This window comes from Camelus dromedarius, chromosome 4 (assembly GCF_036321535.1).
Source record: "Camelus dromedarius isolate mCamDro1 chromosome 4, mCamDro1.pat, whole genome shotgun sequence".
Taxonomy (NCBI): Eukaryota; Metazoa; Chordata; class Mammalia; order Artiodactyla; family Camelidae; genus Camelus; species Camelus dromedarius.
In genome coordinates this window covers 51,786,125-51,808,575 of record NC_087439.1, presented here as the reverse complement: position 1 = coordinate 51,808,575, position 22,451 = coordinate 51,786,125, and the positions used below count along the sequence as shown (strand labels likewise).

General features: G+C 38.0%; 1 protein-coding gene across 1 annotated transcript in view; it reads left to right on the top strand.

The window, feature by feature from the left end:
• The first annotated feature begins 5,159 nt into the window (after positions 1–5,159).
• TTN (titin) overlaps positions 5,160–22,451 on the top strand; it is a 284,130-nt gene continuing 266,838 nt past the window's right edge. The window contains exons 1-2 of the mRNA XM_064484940.1: positions 5,160–5,248; positions 21,636–21,739. Of these exons, the coding sequence (XP_064341010.1) occupies positions 5,172–5,248; positions 21,636–21,739 (181 nt within the window). The 5' untranslated portion in view covers positions 5,160–5,171. The remainder of the gene's footprint in view (positions 5,249–21,635; positions 21,740–22,451) is intronic.

The following is a 22,451-nucleotide window of genomic DNA, read 5'->3' as shown; positions in this document are numbered from 1 at the left end:
GCAGCCCCTCCTCTTCATGCTCGTTTCTCTTCAAATAAAAAGTTAATATAAGGTAAGAGAAAAATATTTTTTGCAACTGCTTTAGAATTACACATCTTAAAGACTCTCAGGAACACTGAGATGGATTGGCAGTTTCCTATAGTAGAAACAGTAAAAGGAGTTAGCGTGGTAGGGATCATTCTAAAATCTGTAAAGTTCTGTTTGGAAATGAATTTGGGTTCAGGCATCACATGTTCAGTCAGACAGTTTTGACAATGTGTGGTGTTTAGGCAATGGCACCAAGAACTCTGCAAAATAGTTTTCAGAATAACTAACTTCTGTGTTCTAAGCCCACAGTGCTACCCAGCAAAGTCTCTTAGGGGCATACTAGGTCAGGCAGATTATGATGACTATAGTGCTTGTCTGTTTGAAAATAGGCCAAATATTTATTCAGAACAATGTCTGAATAGGGGGGAAAATATTCTCTGCATTTAGAACTCCTTTGGGGGAAACAATCAAAAACCACTTGCAATTATACTCAGAATTATCTGCCCCGCCAGTGAGCATAAATAGCTAACAAGTCAATGCCAACATTAAATGACCTTTGGAAAGTTCAGCAACGAGTTCCCAGAGCATACTGTTTCAAGTGACCTAAAAACTTGAGTTACAGTGTGATCACTTAGATGTTTTGCAATAAAAGTAACTAATCTAAATGTTAGAAGGTTATTAACATCCATTGCTGCCATTTCTGTAAATAGAGATTACCAAGGAAACTTTGCTGTTCATGTCATTAGCATTAAAGTATATTTTTGACTCTATATACGGTACGAAGTTTATTTGGCTATTTTAATAGCATTGACACATATTAAAAATTAGTAACATTGATAGTTAAATTATATGACAGCCAATGTCATATAATTTAACTTACACAATATAATTTAAATTATATCGGAAATCAGCAAATTGTAACTAAGGTTCACTTTCAATTTAATTTTTTAATGATGGATATGACTTTACATGTCTAATCTAAAATTGACATTTGCAGATAAAGTAGATGAGACAAAACTCAACCCCTCTATTGATGTTACTCTGAGGAACCTAGAGGCGTCGGAATCTTTTTTTAATTGGATAAACAGGCTTTTTTGTCGAAGTTGTTGTGGATCTTTTTATAAGTTAATCAAAATCCTTAAATAATGCTTATTAAAGTAGTGGAACACTGATTTGATAATATATCTCATGCATTTGAGCCTGTTTTAATCATCTTGTATTCAAATAGAAATAGAAATGAGCACTTGTTTTAAAGATGTGGACTATTCCGTATTACTCCTCTTAAACGTTACTATTTTGAAGAACTAAAGACAATTCTAATCCTAGCTCTGCTACAGAAGAGCTCTGAGGATTTAGGCAACTAAAATCTCTATCCCTCATGTTCCTTGCCTGTGAATGATGGTATAAATTAAACCATCTCTAAAAGTGCTTCCAGATCTCTCTGATCTCTAAAGGGTATTAAATACAAAGTATATCCTTGGTTTTCTCATTCAAACAGGCAGATGATATTACTAAGGACTTGGTATTTGGGGCCAAATGATCAAGAAACCAGCCAAGTTTTAGAACAAAATTTAAAGAAAATTTCCTGGGAAGCAGAAAGCAAATAAGAACTTTCTTTGCTGGGAATAGTACACGCTTGGCAGTCATAAAAAGTTCTCTTTATTCAATAGAGAAGAATAGAAAAATATTTCTGGACTCTAAATAGAGTCAGTTAAAAACATGGTATACCCAAGCACAGTCAGGCTCTTATTCAACCCCTAAAAGTCCCAGCCTCAATGCCCTTTAATGCAGAAATGCTGCTGGCAGTCTGTGACTCAGCTGAATGATAAAATAACTGACAATATAGCACGTAGTAGTTGTTGACAAATTATCCCTATGTTAGAAAAGAGAAAGTTGATTGGCATAGATCTTGTTATTCTCTAGGGAAATGCAACCCTAGCAGAACATCCTCTTATGTGTGGAGCGAATGTAAAATTGCATATTGGCATAATAGAACACAAAAAGTATCTGGGCGTGTTTAGCATGTGGAATCTTGAAGAACTTCATAGAAAGGCAACCTCATAAGACTGTAGCACTTAAACAGGGTTATCAGCACGTCCACCCACATAATACCTGATTTAAAGGAAGGCTTTGTGTCAGTTCCAAACAATTAAAAAAATTTAGCCTATATTATATTGAAATGAAGTCAAATTGTTTTTCTATTATGGTCTCTTTTGAAATAAGCTTTTACATATTTCTAATGCTTTCTTCTAAGTGGTTCACATAAATTAGTGTTTTTTAAAAAACATTGTTTGATTCTTGATCTACTTTAGCTCTTATTCTTAGGTAGAAACAACTGTTTGTCACTTTTTAAACAGTATCTTTTTTACATTACAACTAGAACACGTCATAATTTTATTCTAAATTGAACTTAAGCCTGGATAAAAATATTTTTAGTGCCCAATATGTTCAGATACCGTTTTCTTTGTTTTTTTAAATTTTCAAAAGAAGAGATTATATGTTTAATTAAGAATACATATCTAAAAGGAAAATCTGATTTTGTCAAGTTATTAATTCTGGTTTTCAGAGTGAAGACAACTGTGAAAGAGAAATTATCTTAGCCTTTTCTGAGTGACTACAACCTTGTGCCCCCATTCCAAACACACACACATTCATTCTCTACCAGTGTGACCAAACCAAGGAAAATGAGAAGCAGGAACATAGTTACACAAGTCAGAGCCAAATAAGAGTAAAAATAGTACCTTAAGCTTTCAGAACCACCAGTTTCCAAAGAGAGCCAGAGGACAGAGCAATTGCTATCTTTTCAGACAGAAATCACTACAGCTTTCCACTCAGCTTCCCTGTGATAGAAGGTAAACTGCAGTAAATCATGACTCGATGTCCCGTTACGTAGCACATAAACAAGGGGCAGTGTTGTTGGTGTGCTTTACTTGGAGAATATGCTGATGCATATGCTTAATAAATGGATGCAGTAAACACATTCTGCTACACCTTTTAATTTAATAGAACGCTTTTTAAAAAATATTCATTGACCAGATCATGTTCTATGTGGAAACTGGATTTTGCTTGGGTTTTGAGAAGAAGGTTCCATAAGATATCTATATACTTACTAAAGTTACTTAAAGAAAGGAAAATGTGGTTTTCATGGTGTATTCCTCTAAGGCGGGGTTTCTCAACCTTGGTGCTATTAACATTTGGGGCCAGATAGATTTTTGTTGTGTGGACAGTCCTGTGCATTGCAGAATTTTCAGCAGCATCCCTGGCTTCTACACTCTAGACACCATTAGCACACACCCACCTTCATTTTTGGAGACAGCCAAAAATGTCTCCAGATATTGCCAAATATCCCCTGGCATAAAATCATCCCCAGTTGGGAACCACTGTTCCAAAGATACAAGTTAGCACAGCCTTGGTCAGGATCTAACAATGGTGCTTTGTCAGAAAAATTTAGGAAATAATACCTAGCAATTAATGTGGCCTTCACTAAACAACTGTACTGCTGGGTATTTATTTAACCTCTCCTTTTATCAATTTTTTCCTTAAGTGGATTACTACTATCATGGATAGATTGCTAAATAGTTTTAGTTGAAGAAGTTTGTTATATGAGCTGAAATTTCCAACTTATCACCCCCTAGTATAATGATATTGATGATGTTCAATTAAATATATCAACTAGAAGCCCACGAAATTCCTCAGATTGGAGTCTACATCCTCCTGGAATTTGATAGGAAAAAATGTGGAGAATATCATTTTTTGGTAAAGAGGCTCGATCCATTTGCAAAGGCTACATGCACAGTTCCAAATGTCATCGATATTAATTCTGTTTAAATCTGTGCCTATAGGATAGTCCTTAAGGATGTGACTTTTTAGTCTGGAAACCTTTACTCTGACAGATCTGCCATAAAGCATGAATATTTGTAGCTTAAGAACAAGTTTCTTCTCTCAGGTCCTTCTCTTACCCTTATGTGAAGAAAATAGAATTTAACAAGATAACTCTATTCAAGAGTCTTAACATAAAGTCACCTTAATAGGTTTTGTTTTTACTTTTGCTTTTGTTTTTGCTATTTCATTCAGGGAAACTATTGGTGGTTGTTAGATGTTAGAAGACTGCAGTAAAAAGAAAACTGAGCTTAATAAATACTTCTGAAAATGAACACATTTAAAATAATGCATATGTGTGGCTATCAGCAATTTCAAATATCTTTTTCTTGTTTAGTACTAGACAGAATGCCAGCATTTCTAGAAAGTGTTGGACCTGCCACCTCCAGGAAGGAGATTTGATTCCACACTGTAGTGTCCGGAATATTGGCTTATGAGTTGTGACAAAGGAACTAAAGCAAGACATTAATAATTGGGGGAACTGTGCGTGGGAAGGGAGTATATGCGACTCTTGGTACTTCCTGCTTAATATTTCTGTAAACTAAAACGAATCTAAAAATAGGCTATTAATTTTTTCAATGGCTTGGAAGAGGAAAAAACGCTAATTTTTGAAGTGATAAAAAGTGCAATCTAGTCAAATTGTGGTTCTTAGGCATAAAATGGAGGGCTTTTAAGCATCGCTTAGATTTTTCAGTTGTGACACTGTTTAATAATAAACCTATTTTAAGAGAAAAATATTATTACGAGTCCTAAGAATATTTTTTAATTGAAGTATAGTCAGTCACAATGTGTCAATTTTTGGTGTACAGCATAATATCCCAGTCATGCATATATATATATATTTGTTTTCACATTCTTTTTCAATGAAGGTTATTATAAAATATTGAATATAGTTCCCTGTGCTATACAGAAGAAATTTTTTAAATCTATTTTTATATATAGTGGTTAATATTTGCAAATCTCAAACTCGCAAATTTATCCCTTCCCATCCGCTTTCCCCCGGTAACCGTAAGATTGTTTACTATGTCTGCGAGTCTGTTTCTGTTTTGTAGATGAGTCCAAGAATTTTAATTTATATTACTTTTAATACCTTATTACTTAAATTTGTGTAAATATTAAACTAAATATAGGTCCCTTATGTTTATAACTCTAGGGAAAAAAAATCTGCAAACCAAAGAGAAACAAAACAAAACCAATGAAATATTTATCAGCATTCGTCAATGTGATAGATGACATGTGGAAACCAATCACTACTTAAAATGTGAATGTGGTCTTACAGCAAGCTACAAGGGAAGGCAAATGGCCATTCAAAAGGTCGCTCAGTGAGCATGGAGTTAGAGGGGTAAGTTTGAATTCGTCATCATTAGGCTTGGGTGGTCTGAGGGGCTTATCTTCACAATGCGAGGAGGGTTCAGTGAACGTGTGGGACTTTCAGAGGGTGCCCTGCCTGCCTTCTTTCAGATGGTGCTGGAAGGAGTGAGAGGAGCTAACACCTGCCTTCTGTTGCGCTCCATTTCTGAACAACATGTTCATGACTTATTAAAACAGTCGTTTTTTTCTTTGCATTCTACTCTGGTCTAAAAGCCGTTCTGTCTCATTAAGGTAAATTTGAAAAATCTGTCTACTATCCAGGAACAGTCTATTGCTCAACCCTAATAGGTTTCCTAATAACAACCCTATTTCCCTGAGTTTTGAGTTCTGGGGTCTGTCTCAGTGTTGCCTTTACCCCTTAAGCAGATTGCCACCCCCACCCCTCCCACTCACTGTCAATGGAGGTCTTTAATGAGCCAACATGTATCCAGTCATTTCTCATTCAGTATCAAAAATCCAATTAAAATATTGATTGTCTACAAGCAGTAGCAAGTATGATATGACATGTCTTTGGAAGCATAGTCATGTATTCAAGCATCCACGTGTCTTGTGCTGTGAGGTGGTGTGTCCCTGACATTCAGTATAGACTGAGCTAAATACCTGAAGCAAATATGTATGAACTCATCACAGACACGGATGCTGGTTTTTTACCCTTCTCTGGGAAGAATTGGTGGGTGTTTTCTATTTTCTATAAGATATTCTCCAGCTCCCATTCTATTTTTCCCTCCCCTTCACAAAAGAAATTTCTTGAAAGAGACTCATACACTTCCATCTCCCACCACTTCATGGAAATAACATCTCCCTAATGTTAAAATGACATTGAATCCAAATGGCACATTCCAGCAACATTTGGAACCATTTATTTCTCCCTCATTCTTAAAATATTCATTTCCTTTGGCTTTTGTGCTACTATTCTCACCTGGATTTCCTATTATATTTCCTTCTCAGTCTCTTTGCCCATCTCCTTCTCCTTTTAATTGTTGCATTTTCTCAGTTATCCATCCGAGTTCCCTTCCATGCTCTCCTGGGAGATCATTCACTCCCAGAGTTTCAGGTGCCAAACAAATGAGCCAAGAGCTGCTGAAGGTTCACCTCCAGTCCGGACTCCTAGTGTATGCTCTGGATCTTATCATCTACTCAGCACCTTTTTCTCCACTAACCCCTCAGCTTTGCCTGTATCAGAAGTTATCTTTTCCCAAGACAAACTTGCGTCTCTTCTTAACCCAGTAAAAGGCATTATTACCAACCCACTTGCTTAAGCCAGAAATTTTGGAGTCATCCTTATGTCCATTACCCTCACTCTGCATTCTCTAATCCCTAACAACTCATAATCATCTCTCAACTTTGACCTCTTCTTTTATCTTCATTGACATCCCTGTGCTCTGGCCCTGGGAGACAGCCTCCCTCCCTGGCCTTCCTGCCTCTCAAAGAGGGTTATTCTTGTCCCTCTTGTCTGATATAGGCCCAGAGGGGTTATCACACAACTGGGTAGAAGTAAAACTAGGCTAGAACCCAGATCTCATACTTTCCAGCTATACCTTATCTCTGGCTGGGGACTTCTCCCTGCTTTAGCATGGAAAAGGACCCCTTCCCTACCCCATTCATTCAGTCTTCCCCTCTTCAGCTGTGTGTCAGGCTCCAGCTGTAGCAGTGTGCTCTTAGATCCAACTTCTTGAATACCATGTGAACTCCTTTCACATGGGAAGGGATGTTTTAAAGACCTGGCTTATATTCAAAGAAGGCATTGGAGACAGTGGGAAGATAATCCATTTTTGGCCAGGCTGATGGATGGGCCATACTTAAAGATCCCTCGATTCTAAAGATTCTTGGGTCAAACCAAAGTCTTTCTGTGTCTGGCTTTCATGGAAGGGTGACTTCTGCTTTTACCCACAACTGCCTAGCCAGTCTCCCCAGCAAGTAGAATTGAATCCACACTATTTCTAAAGTTAAGATGAACTGTTAAATTAAGTTGTTGGGTTTATTAATTTGGAACTGCATATAAATTCATCTTATTCCTACCTTAGTACAAAGCTTATGTCTTTTATACTTCTAAAAACTCATTTAATAGAGTGTCCTCAGGAGGTAATGGCTATTTCTAGGAATTTCAATAAAATAAAACAATGGGGTGGACTATCCTCCTCATCCCCTAACTCCTATTTTAATATGATTACATTTTTCTATTTTTAAATGGGTCACTGACCTGGAATCATCAAATATAGAATGGCTAGGAAGAAAAATATATTGAGTTAGATCTGGAACATTCTATGTGAGATACTGTTAAGGAAAAAACTGGATACGTGGCATTAGTTTCAGAACATTTATTCATCAGATACTACTTGCAGAATAAAAATGTTGAATGTTGGAAGCTGATGAATTAATCAACTTGAAAAAGGCTTTCAAAAGGACATAACAGGGGAAGGAATTATCAGAGAACAAATTGAATTAAAATATATTAATTATTGGGAGCCATCACCTCTTACTTTTGTTATGTTTTCTTCAGTGTCTATGGTGAGATCAGTAAAATCTAGTTATATTCCTTTATAAAAGTATCTGTTCGTGATGATTTGGATTATGATTCAAACAAAATGAGATTTATCTAATTCCATTGTAAGGCTATAATTTCTGAACATGAATGTTCCACCTTTTCAAATCTGTTGAGAAAATTTTTCTAAAGAATAAGAAATTCCTTACATATGCTATTTCTCTATTTTAGATAGCTTTTTCCTCCTATTCTACATAGCAATCATCTTTATCGTAGAAACAGAAAATATAGATAAGTGAAAAATAAGAATGTCAAATTAACCCATAATCTACCACCCAGAGACAATAGTTATTAACATTTTAGTGCTTACATTTCCAGGCTTTTTTCTGTGTTCATGTGCATGCACGTGTGCACGCACGCACACACACACACGTGTATATAGGGTCTATAAACATACATGACACCAGTGCTCTCCATCCAAAGACTATCAGGAGCACATCCATAGCTAAACGGGTTGGGTTTATTGCTTGTTACCACAAAGGAGACCACATACCATAGGGAAGTACAGGGCACTTCAGTAACAGGAAGTTAGAAATGACTTAAGACAGAATTTGGGCTTGTGTTAGGTGACTTTGGGGAATCCGAAGGAAACCAGGCCTTGTGGATTGGAGGCAAAGGTAAGTTTATGTTTGAGTATCTTAATAAATTTCATCTGTAGGGCAGGAAGAACAAATAGAGGTAGAACCTGTAAGCGGGTAAAGCAGCAGCAGTCACTCCTATTAGCCTGGAGAGAAGATTTCTGGGTCATTTTTGTAGCTTGGACAACGTTGATGTTAGTGTCAGGCAAGATGATGGAGTGGTTTTCTTGCCGTCTTTATCCATCATGGTCCCAGAGTGGCCTTGTTTGTGTTACTGTTCTGTGATCTTGTTTCTGTTTATCAGAAGGACACAAGACCTAACTGTGAGCACCTAACCAGCTTCTGGATGTCGGGGCCTGCTTTTCTCTTTTTCAAAGCTTAGAGAGTTTTTAAACTTCCTCAGGGTCTTATACTTGTTACTCTTCTAACCTCTAATGAGTGTAGTTTCTGCAGGGTTGATGATTCTGATTTCCTCCTCTGGGTTCCTATAAACACCCCTAGCCCACACCACAGTCTACCCACAGAGACAGGAGGAGATGAAGGCTCACATACAGGTAACCAGGGTGTCTTCATTCTGACCGAGATGAAAAGAACTTGCAAAAAGTGAAACTTTACTGCTAATGCTTTAGCTTTTTAAATGGCAGAGTAAACATTTAACACTTCAATCCAAATTGACGGCCAAAAGATAGGCAGTCTTTTGCTCCTGGAATATTCTCATCAGCTGGCGGCAAGGCCTGTCTTCTCTGGCCCACTCCAATCTCATTTCCTTAAAACAAGCTTCAGGTTTCAGAGAAAGTCAGGCACCAAATAGTCATCAACATATCTCTCTGATAAATGTGTTCATTTCTTCAGGAAACGGTCCATGGGGCACTATGTTAGCTTGCCGTGGCTGCCATAACAAAGTACCACAGACTGGGGGCCTTAAACAACAGAAATTAATTTTCTCAGTGTCCTGGAGGCTATATGTTCAAGAGCAGGGTTGGTTTCTTCTGAGGCTTTTACTCATTGGCTTGATGATCACCATCGTCTTTGCATAACTTCACATGGCCTTTCCTTTGTGTGTGTCTGTATCTTAATCACCTCTTCTTATAAAGACACCACCCTAATGACCTCATTTTAACTTAGTTACCCCTTTAAAGAATCCATCTACCGTCACATTCTGAGGTACTAAGAGTTAGGATGTCAACATATGAAGGGGAGGAGCACACAGTTCAGCCCATAACAAGCACCCACTATGTGTCAATCATTGTTCTGGGCAGAGTTTCACTTGTGCCAGTTCAAGACCAAACGGGGGACCAGAAAGTCAGCAGTGGAAGATTATGTACTCAGTCAGTATCTCAAGTGATGTAGGGTTTCCAAGAGTTGCTGAAGACTTAAATCAGGGAAGTGAGGTGAAATTTGTATTGCAGAGTGCTTTTTGGTTTTGGTGTGGAATTAGATTGGTGGGACACAGAACACATCCAGAAGCACCAGTGAGGAATCCGATACTAAAGCTGGAAGTAGCAACAGGACTGTCAGGATTCAGAATACATCTAGGTGGTAGGATGAAAAGAATTTATTGACCTCTCAGAAGCAGATATGAGGGAGAGAAAAGACTTAGGAACAAGTCCCAGTGTTCTAACTTGGGTGATTGGATAGATTGTGACTTTATTAACTCAGACAGAAAAATCAAGATGAGTAACAGATTTATAAGGAGTTCAAGCTTGCTGTTTTGAGCCTGAGATTCTCTTGGAGATACCCAGTAGACAGTGAAGTGTGAATGTGGCGCTCACGAGAGGTGAGAGAGCCAGAGACATCATTCTGAGATTATCAAGACGTAGTGGAAGCCTTGAGTGTAGATGAGTTAAATGCAAGGAAAGCACAAAGAGTACGAAGAGGCAGAACCTGAGAAAAACCAACACTTAAGGAGAGGCAGGAGGCCCATATACTGAACATGTAATGTCTAGAGGTGGTGATGGGAAGCTCGGGGAAACCAGAACGTGGCTGTGTGGACACTAAGCAGTTTCCACCAGGTGAGGTCACAAAGGAAGCAGCATCCTCTAGGGAGACCCACATTTCCGCTAGGCAAGGAGGTGGCAGAGCACTTGGAAAAGACCGATGATGTAGAACGTCGTCTGGTTACAGTGGACTGGAGGTTCCAGTGGGCAGTTCAAGAGAGGCAGACACAGTAGCAGTAGCAAAGAAAGATTTTTCCAGAAGGCTCGTTTCCTGCCCCAACTGTCATATTTATGTGACAGCTGCTTTTTGTAAGTGTTTGAATTTTGTTTGCTCTCTATAAAAGTAATGCATGCTCATTCCTAATGTCCAAATTGCATAGCTAACACTTCAGTATACGAGGCCTCTTTGCAGTCGTTTTTCCCCTGCGTGTGTAGAATTTTCCTTGTCTAGACTTCGTCAGCCTTTGGTGGCTCTCATGCATAGAATAGCAGTTTAAGGGGGTGTCTTTCATGGAGAAAGTTTTTTTGTTTGTTATTTGTTTTGTTTTTTATTCAGTAGATTTTATATGTTTTAATTTTATGTTTTAATCTCACAACTGGTTTTAGATACGTTACCATAAAAATTAGTCTTTTTAAAATGAAAGTAATATATGCTCATGATGAAAATACAAACACTTCAATCAAGTATAAAGTAAAAAAAGCTTTTTGTTAAGAATTTCTTAAATGTCTGTATTTGTTATATGAAGTTGATTATTGTGTTTTTTTCATTGAAGTACAGTTGATTTACAATGTTGTGTTAGTTTCTGGTATATCTTGCATAGTGATTCAGTTATATATATATATATATATATATATATACACATATACATACACCTTTTTCTATTCTTTTTCATTATAGGTTATTACAAGTTATTGAGTATAGTTCCCTATGCTATACAGTAGGACCTTGTTGTTTATCTATTCTGTATATAGTAGTTTGTATCTGCTAATCCCCCCAAAATTAAAAGTTTTCCATCTTTGCTTTGAGAGAGCTAGGCCCAACTATCTAAAGGAAATCACTCTTAATAGATTTTCTGTATCATTCCAAAAGTTTACTATAAATTTTCATTAAACAAATATTTAATGAGCACCTTCCATCTAGGACAGCACTGTACCAGAAGTCAGGGATTTAAAGGCCAACTGAACAGATTTTGTTGCTTAAAAAAATCTATAGAGTTTATAGCCCAGTGGAAGTATCAGGCAATAATTAAGAAAACAGCAAAACATGCAAACAACAACGAGCAAGTAAGAACTATGACTGAAATAAACAGATTGCTGTGAGGGAGAATAACAACATTGGATTATATTCCACAACTTGCTTTTCACTGCTGCCCTAGCCATCTTTGTGAGGTAATGTGGGTCTAACTCACTTTCTTTAGTTGCTGGATAATACTCTTATCATGGTTATACCATATATCATTCAACCACTCCCCTATTGATTGACATTCAAGTTGTTTCCAAAATTTTTCAACTTAAAACATTGCTAAAATAATCATCCTTATACTCGTACATCTATGTTCATTTTGAAGCATTTGACTATTTACTGACACATGTATACAAATATTTCCCTCAGTCTTTTGAACTTGTAGGGTAGGTTGTGCCATCCCAAATTATTGACTTGGTAAATTGTTCAGTCTTTATGGCATCTGAGTTTCCAGTGTTGCTTAAGATAGTCTGTCCAACTTGTGAGGCTTCCAAATGTTTTTGTAAATGTAGTTATAATATTTTGTTATGTTCTTTTTACTCTTAGATATTTAATCCATTTGAGATTTATGTTATATGGTATGAGGTGCCTTCATCTGAATAAATATTCAGTTATATCAGCACCATTATGAACAAAACCATCATAGATTCATTCCTCAGATTTGCGTGGATCTATTTCTGGACCCTCTATTCTATTGAATTATTTATTTTTATATTACTGTGCCAATACCTGGCAGTTTGACTGCTGTAGTTTTATAGTAAGTTGTAATTTCTGGTAAAGCAAAGTCCCTTTCACCATTATTCTTATATTCAAGAGCTGCCAAATAGTCTGTGGTATCAGTATAAATACTCCCCCTTGGTAGACATGTAAGGTGTTTCCAGCTTATATTTCCTATTACTAATTTCTAGAACAAATGCTTTTTCATTATGTAATATAATTCTATGTGGCACAAATAGAGAATGAAAGCCACACATTAATGTGTCTGTGATCTGTGTTGGGCTCATTTATTAGTAGGTGACACTCTGGTACACAGCTGTATTATAAACATGATTCAAATCCACAATTCTCCTAAATTAACTGCCCTGACCCTATACTGTTACTCACAACGTGTCAAACCAACAAATGTTAAACCTTCAATGTCAGGAACCTACTGTGTAAACAATTTTCACCCCACTGGATTTATTTTATTGGTATTCACAGCCTTCTGACCCTCAGAACTTCAAAGATCAAATGCTTAAATGGCCTAATCCCTTTAATATCTTTTCCTAGTGATAATTCCTGCTCACACTCACGGCCAGATATTATCCCCTACAGTCTTTAAACAAAACTCTTGGAAACAGAGGTATGAGGCAGACAGCTTGGCTTGGCTGGTTCTAACACCGACACGTGACATGGCTTCATCTTCAAAGCCCTTTCAAGTCACTAGTCACGAGCACAGGAGAAGCAATGAGCAGCTAGTGTCTTGAGCCTCCTCCTGTAGCAGCAGGTCCTGACACTGAGAGAGATTTGCCTTCCATGCTGACCTTCCCCAGGGTGTTTGCTTGCCTCTCATACATTTACCAAAAGATCCATGCAGCGTCCCTAAGGACTTTTCTACATCAACAGCCTGAAATCCAAGAGCATAATTATCAAGCTGGAAGTGGATTTACTTACAAAAATATAAATTACTTGGTTAAGTGTAAAGTAGCACTTATTATTAATGCCAGTGAGAAAATGTGGATAACTTTACAACAGGGAATGTGAACTTTGTCAAAAACTCTTAAAGGTAATGGTTAATCACCTGTCAGTCAATCACACAGAAAACTAGCATCCTAGCCAGAGTGCTCCTGGCTTTCAGTTTCAATTTCTGTCAAAGGAACACCTGAGAGATGCTCCTTACCAGAGATCTTGTGACTATTATAAATCCCACCCACAGGTCAGGGGGTGAGGCCCCACTCTCGTTCTTATTATTTGAAACTTGCGCTAAATCTCTTCAACCCCTCATTCAGTTGCATTTAGTGAGTTGCCTTTTAGTGTGATGCCCTTGACTTTTGTTAAAAGGTTCCACCCAAAATACTAACGTATAAATTAGGTCACTACACCTGCTACAGATACATTATTAAACACTGTATGTTCTGTATATCACTCAGGACCCTCTCTGTAAAGTTGTGCACAATACGTTTTTAAAATTCAGTGTGAAAAAGATTGCATTTCCCCAAGGAATTGGTACGCTTCCCTCTCTAGATTGAAAAGCATGTCTGTTTATTCTTTAACTTTCAGGAGGTCCATCGTCACACCTGAAGATCAGCGATGGCAAATGTTGTGGCCTTCCTGGTTTGTGAGCGTATGTTGTTCTTTGACAGGGTTTTAGTTCTCTACTCTGTTTCTATTTTCTCTGAAAGTTACTCTTTATTTGCATTTCTCTCTTATCATATTTTATCCCCTTTGGCTGAAAGCCTCAGTTCTTTTGTGGAATGAAATGGAAAGTTTCCAGCTGAGTTACCCTTTCCAGGAGAAGCTCTCCTGTTTTTTAAATTTTTTTCATGGTGGTACTGGGGATTGAACCCAGGACCTCGTGCATGCCAAGCATGCGCTCTGCCACTGAGCTGTACCCTCCCCTCCAGAACTCTGCTTTTGTTTTCCCTTCCTCTGCTCTGCTCCATCTCTGGGTTCGTGGGCACTTATTGTCTCTCAGTTATTTTGGCTCTGCCCTTCCCATCGTCTCTCCTCACATTGTTACGTAGCTCTCTTGTCTTTACAACTATTAAGTGAAGGATTTTATGCTGTCTGTTAGCCCCCATAGTTTGTGGTACATGGAAGATCCTCACAAACCACTTGAGAAGAAAAGAGAGAGAGGAGGGATGAAGAGGAAAGTAAGAGAAGTCTGAACGTAATGTAAAAAATACTTGCAGCCTGTAAGGGAGAAAGGGCAAGGTAGAAGTCTATTGGGAATTGAAACAACTATCTAGTAGTGAAGGTAAATGCTTAGGATGGTTTACTGGGGAGAGAAGTTTTGATTGTTGTCGCTATACAAGGAGATTAGGTCACAGGCAGACAGGAGGCACATGCAACTCAACAGCATAACTGAAGAGAGTCTAGTGAAGGGACGATTATGAGGTGTGGGCAGGTTCATGAACATGAACAGGAGGTGGTGCAGAGCCCTGGGAAAAGCCACACTGCACCCAGCCAAAAGCACGGGAAAGGAGCAGTTACCAGAGCCCAAAGAGATCACCTGCAGGAAAGGGTCCCAGACAGAGCACAGTCACAAGCAGGAGGTTATGGCCGAACTACAGACAGGTAAGGAGGGAGCCAAAGGAATAGCTTCCCCAGCCTCCCTCCCATAGGGTGGAGGGGGGCAGGTGGTGGATGAAGGGCGGCTGGAGATTATCCAGTACCCTGCACTTGGCTGTGTTTATAATTAGGTGAGGAAATGTGGGTGGGTGGTGGTGGTATTTGACTAAGAATTCGGAATAGATGGGGTAAAACAGAGGGTAAAAGGCCTGAATCTCTTCAACAGACATACACTATCTTCAGAATTCCATAGGAACAGAAATCATTACTTAAGGCTCAAAAGATCTTTCAAATATTTCTTGCTGTTGTTTTCGAGACAGTAGAGCTGCCTTCAAGGTCATTTGCAGATTTTTGTCCTTCACAGGCTCTTTTACTGTCAGATGATCCACCCCTTAATATATCAACTATATGAAAACATACCCACCATTAATGCAGTTGACTAGTTAACATAACTTTTTTGTAGGCATTTGATAAACATCTGTTGTTTTTTTTAATTTTGCCGATTCCTTTTTGTATTTCAGAGAAGAACTTATTTTTCAACTCCAAAGACATTTTTGGCCCCAAAAGAGCCCTTAAGCCTTAGGTCTGAGCCTGCAGTGGTTACTGGATAAAGTGAACTCGACCACCTCCCTCTGGCGTCTGTAAAGCTTATTATTTAATGTCACCTCCTATGAGCATCTGCTAGTGGTTGGATTTGATCTGGTTTAAGGTTTCCTGTCCCAAGCTTCCAGAAACCCAGCTTATTTCTTCTTTAAGATTCCAGTAGTTTTGGGGATTTGCTTTAATTCTACATATAAATGTCATGTCACCTTCTGGCGTCCTTCAGGGAAAGACATGATTTGTATTTCTGAGCTCACTTTTGGACCTTTCAGAGATTTCTTAGAGAACACTGTTGTGGACATTCAGCTGTGTAGTTAGATCATAGATCAAATGAATATTACCAAGCACAGAAATGATTTGCTTTTACGTCATGTTTGACAGGGACAAACAAACTAAATGCCTGTCGTCTGTCAGAGTCTCACTGTCCTGGGCCCTGTCACATTCATTCTGTCATTTAATCTTCCCCCAAACCCTTTGAAGTAGATATTATGATCCCCAATTTACAACTGACAAATCTAAGACTCCGAGATGCAAGTGAGTTGCTGAAGCCCGCATAGGGGAGGAGCGAATTTCCATGTGCCCTTGGAGTCAGGGCTACAGTGAAATTCAAGACTCACTTCATGATCTTTCTTATTGTGGTAGAAGTATCACACATGTCTAAAACAATCTTTTTGCATTTAAGATGCCGTTGAGTGTGTCAGCAACTACTAGTACACCTGGAAACAACTGTAGGAATCAATTAATTTGATCTTACTTGGAAGTCATAAAAAGCAGGGGGCAAAGAGGTCTCTTCTTGAATTGTAAGCATCACTTCCTTGCCCCCAGTGGAGCTTTGCATGCCTTTACAACTCAAGGAACACAGACGATACACCATTAGAACAGGTCATTTAGGTCAGCACATTCTTCCCTATGCACATCCTGAATTTCATTTTCTACTTCCTTGTATGAAAATAGCTCAATGATAAGCTTCTATTTCAACTCTGAAACACTTTATGAGTGGAAGGGACTTTTTAGATAGAATATTACTAGATTTGACTGTGCTTAACTAAAATGCACGCTCCTTGAGAGCAGAGATTCTGCCTATTGTGTGCATTGCTATAATTCCAGTGCTTGAGTGGTGTTTAAAACAGTAAGAATGCATAAAAAATAATATAGTGAATTATAAGAGCCATTAATGTTACTCTTTTGTCTCAGAAAGGATTTTTACATTAGCCTTAAAAACTGTACCCATTTCTCAAATAACCCACAGTAAGCCCTTCCCTGAGTCATTGGTCCTCTGGAGCATAAACAAAGTCTGACCACAACCACAGTTTTGTCGATGGAGTTACTGCCTGAGTTTTACACATATGCTGGTCTAGGCTTCAGTCGTAGATTACTAAGAATTTATTAGAAGTTTATGTGGACCATGAGCTCCAAAAGTACAGGAACCAGCTGTCTTGTTGGTCACCACTGTCTAGCATAATGCCTGGCAAAAGTCACCACTCAACAGACATTTGTTGAGTCAATAAGCAATGACAGAATCCAAAATTATAACTTACTGCAGTATTCAGCACTGAGCATATTCTTAATACATATTTATTGAATTGCATTGACTATAATGTTCAAAAAGAGAATCACACCATGCATTCCAAAACTAAGTAGGCATTATATTTGAATTATCAGCTGTTTAGGATTATCTGTGGGACTCCTCCCTGCTGTTTGGTAAATTAAGATCTAACTGCATCAGCAAAATCCCCAAATCTAAGTAGTATTTGGTTTCCTCTGGACTAGCTCACTATATTCCAACTATGGAATATTTAATTTTAAAACTAGTGCTTACCATGATAATCCAATAATATGGCCTCTTTCCAAAGTAGTATATTAGTTATTTACTAACTGGCCTCTTCTTTTCTTTCCCTTTGCCTCCTTCCTTCCTGCCTCCCTTTCTTCTTTTCTTCCTTCCTTTCTTAACTCTGAATGTCACTGAAGATATGAATGCCAAAAGGCAAGTATTTTGACAATATTGCAAGGTCTAGAAACATCCAAGAACAATGAGTAGACAAACAGCTTTGGAGGACAGACACTTGACCTGACATCTGTAATATATGGTCCATCTTCCCTGTTTTTGAGCACCAGGTCTAGATGACACAAACATCAAGATTCTATTCATTCATTCCCTCTAGTTCCCATAAGGATTAAAGCGGTTCCACTTGGGTTCCAACAAATATAACAAGACATTAATATTGCTTCACATTAGGTTAAATGAATCTAAAAATGCACATTCACACACACACACACACACACAAACATGTGCACAAACACATTTTAACTAGAGAGCCAATTGGTGAACACTGCAAATTAGAAAGATCATATGACATTTCTAGGCTTGCTTTGCCTTATGACTGGCAGGTTGCCTGTAACATGGACTCTAGTTGGGAATAATTTTTAAGATATAGAACATGAAACTATACGTTTGTTTCTGAATGAAGCAATCAAACAGGATTTTGGCAGATAGAATCTATAGTAGGGAAAATGATACCAGCAATACAGATGCACTGCTTACGTACAGAAGACAAATGTTTAAAAAAACACATCTTGTCTATATAGCTGTACTAAATCAGTTGTCCAAGATACTGTAGTTCTGTTTAATGTTAAGAAGCTAATCACTATATAAATAACATAGTATGAAATACTCAGGAAGTTGAAAAGTCAAATGTATGTCTAAGTTCTTCCACATCAGGGGACTTTTATTATAGCCATAGATTTAACTTAAACTTTAAAATTTTAGTCTATTTTATTAAGAAAAATCTCTTTTCATTATCAGCATGACAATCTTCTTCCCTCTTGGTGAAGTTTTACAAATCTCTCAGCTGAACTATTATAAAGCTCTTCTGGTATGCTCTTTGTATTTGAAATATCTCTTGCTTGAAATTAAATTCGGTCCTAAAATAGCAGCTATATCATCTCCTAACCACTTCCCATTAGTAGCAGCAAACTCCAGAGATTAGCAAAGCAGCCTTCATGTGCCTGAAAAAGAACCCTATGGATGATTTAAACAGGAGATTTGTCTGCTCATTAAGGATCAGTGCATGTATATTTGTAAATATTAATGCCAGAGGAAAATGAAATCTAAAAAAAAAAAAAAAAAAAAGGAAAAGAAAAGAAATCCTGTTACCGTATGTACTAAATCTAAGCGGAGTTCAGATTTTGCCTTTCATGGTTATTTCTTGCAGGGCCGCGTAAACACATAGCTCATTAACGTTGGCTTCACTCTCCCCAAAGGACAAGTGGATTCTGGAGAGTGTAGATAGTATAAATGAGCTGTCTTCAATGCTGAGGTTTTTAAGCACTGATTCTTCAAAGAAAGTGAAGTCTTATGCAGGAGATAAATTCCCTCATCTGTTGTCATGATTGACAGGTCCATTTGGTTGCTTGTGTGGGGGAGGGGAACAGGAACGGCGCCTGACTCAGGGCAGAGCCCTCAGGCTTGGAGCTATTTTGTTTGATTGCCCACAAGTGTCTTCTATTGTCACAAATTCTCCTCAGACCAGTGTTGTCAGAGTTTAACAGGGGCCACAGGTGCTCTTCCTTCAGCCTCAATAGAGTTATTCTCTCAGTAAAGTTCTATTTCCCTGGTAAAGCCTCTTTTGAGGGGCTAAATTTAGCACTGCCAATCAAAAGAACAGGTGGTCCGTGCCTACCAAATAGGTCCTTCTCCCATCATGCTTTCCTGGGAGAGCCAATCACCTTGCGCCCTGCCCTAAGGCTGCGGGGCTGTCAGCAGATCTGGCAAATAAAAGGGCAGGGCCCGACCCCCGCTTTCGAGCAGTCGTGCATTCCCAGCCTCGCCTCGGGTGTAGGGATTGCATAGAAAAGCAAAACTACACAGTCTCGACTGTGTAGTTTTGTTTTTAAGTTTAGAGGCTCACCGATTCATGTTGGAGATGGTCGACAAAACCAACTCTAGATAGGACGTCGTTTCAGAAGCCACCTGGGGCTTAGTCCCACCCTTTTTGGGCACTCTTGAGAAATCAGGTGAGCAGCGTCTTTTCTTATTAGTAGAGTCCCTTCCTTAGTGATTTCTATTTCTAGTTAGCTTTGTATGCTAAACGCCTATAGAGAGGTGTTTGTCTAACTACTTGGTGCTGGGGCTGTCTGCTCTTTGAATCTGCTGGTTAAATTCTGTTTTAAAGTAGGGGAACGCTTTTCTTTAAGAAGTTCAGCGTTTTAGCATATCAGCACAGGCAATGATTCAAATTGTTCAGATGCGCCTAATATTCTAAAAATTTTAAAGATGAGGTCTGAAATGGTGATAGAAATGTTTGCTTCTTTTATATAGCCTTTTTTTTTGTCTCTTGAGAATGTTCAAGGTTATATTACTCCGTGATAAAGTGAGACACACCAAGAATAGCTCTGATAAAATGCATGTGGTATCAGCTACACCCTGATGACTTTTTAAGGGAATCAACTGCTGAGATATCAGTTGCAGGACAGTGACAGAACACTTGCCGGCTGTCAGTCAACGCTGGAGAGTTTATTTTGGGAACATGACATTTTAGATGCATACCTCCAGCTCTAATTAGACAAAGGGCCCTCAAGAGCGAGTGCTAAAGCAACAAAATTTACCTAAACAATAGGAATAGAAGACCAATTTAGGCTAGTTAATTGCAATACATTTTAATATTTGGAGAAAAAAAAGGAAAAGCTATAAAATTGTTTTCTAAAATACTCAGAATTTCATTATGTATTTTAATTCAACTCAATCAAGTTACATGATATGAGATAAATGTTGATGCTAAGAGGTTAAGAAATGTTTTAGAGACTTATTTTGAATTAAACGTTGATTTTTCCATCTTCCTGGGATTGGATCACTAGTTGTAAATGCCTATACATACATAGGTGTATAAAACATAAATTGTGTAAAAGAATACAGCTATTTTTAGAAGATGCACTAGCTTATACACAGGAAACGTTACACACACAAATTGACTTGTCCTAAAGATAATATACTACGATAAGAAGTTCTTGACAATAGTTTCACAAGGAGCTTTTGGATATTATCTGAATTTTTCAAGTTTAAATTTTGTCTCAGAATTCTAGTTTCATTTTCTTTTAACTAAGTGAAGAAAGTTACAGTAAGGTACAGACTTATCACTAGAAAGAGTATTGCTCCATAAAATTTTAGTAAATAGAAAATTTTATGAAAAATAGCAGTGAAGCAATTGACCACTGAAATCTTTTTTTATATCAGAATAGTGGAATAGTCACATTGAGTAATAAGGTATTTATGCAACAGAAAATTCTTCACATAGTCTCTCTAGGCAAAGCACTTTCTTCCATATAACAAAAGAACTTAACTTCCAATTACATATTTTTTATTTTTAATATTTATGCTATGAAAGCCTAGGTGTTTTCACTTCAACTACATTTCAGACCAACTTCCATTTTTCAGAGCTGGCACATTAAAATCTCGAGTATTTTTCTTTCAGATCCATAATAAATTTTGGCCTACTCAGTTAAGTTTAAATTTTCCTGAATATTACTTCAACAGTAGCCACATTTATTGAGCAGGTACAATATGAGGAAAGATTAAGAAACAGAAAGCTCTGTATGCTGTCTGCAGAAGGTTTGCATAGTTGACAAGTCTTTCCAAAACTTTTCAAGGGAGGAAAGAAAGTGCAAAATTCAAATTTTTCATTTTGATGACTCTTAAATATAAGTCACCTGGATTACTTAAAGTAATAGTGCCTGAATCTTTCTCAACTTTATAGATACAGTGAATGAAAAATATTGAGGGGAAGGAAACTTTTTTAAAATAATTCTTTCAAACGTTGAACTGATGCAAAGATTCATTTTAGACTTTTCACACATCTCTTTTATTATCCGTCACTATCTCCAGCTTTTTCCAGCTTTCCCTTTCTCCAACTCTCTCCCAGATTTCCCCTTTAGTATGACTGAATTTCCCTCTTTGATGAGTGCATTCCTTTTCTCTGCTCGCTTGAATTTTTTTCCATTTTCCCTTACACTTGCTACTCTGTCAGGTTACAAGTGAACTCAGAGGCCAAAGTCAAGCCACAAACACAAGTCCTGCCCATCACTCTGGGCCCACAGATGATCAATGAGCAACCTGTTTGGAAAATGTGTATCTCTGTCATCTACAGAGTAGCTCCTTACCTGAGACCGTCTAATTTTTTTCTCTTCCTTTTCAGAGTGCCTAAAAAGATGACAACTCAAGCTCCGACGTTTACGCAGCCGTTACAAAGTGTTGTGGTACTGGAGGGTAGTACCGCAACCTTTGAGGCTCACATTAGTGGTAAGCTCACCCCTTCCCACCATTCCTTTGTCTTCCTTGCCCCCTCTCCAGTAAGTTAACTTTGCTGTGGGACTTGATGCCAAATTTAAGCCCTGCTCTCACTGTGTAAAACTGGCCCAGCTCTATGGAAGGGCCACTCTAAAGGTATACCGTTCAGAGTCCTGACAAAATATGACAATATAATGGCTTGAAAATGTTTTATTCATGTTTGTAATTCCACGAAACAAAATAATTAGCATTGGATTAAAATTACCGTCAGAATCCAGCTGCTAAGTAGGACCAAATTTGGTTATTCTATATTTGGATATAGCTACAGAACCCGACTGGAAGCCAAGAACTCCAGCGTTGGAGGGGCCAGCCAGGGAGCTGCTGGGCAAGGAGCCTGGGGCTGAGCGCTCTCTGTGCCTGAGCCTCTGTGGTTTTATACGGAAAATAATATAACTGACTTTCCTCAGAGACAGAACTTTCAGTGATGAGCTAACGCCTACGTATTTTATTCTTTCATTTTCAATCTTTAATAAGTTATTCTAGTAAAAATCAAAGCCTTTCCAATCATTTTGCAATGACAACCAAAAATGTTATCTACCACTTGGGTTCCTATACTAAAGAGACACAAACAACCCTAGAATTTTATTTAAAAGGAAGTTCTGTGTCTTTTTTTCCTCTTCTTTTCCTTCTTTATAACTCAGTTCAGGGCTGGTTTTGAAAACGG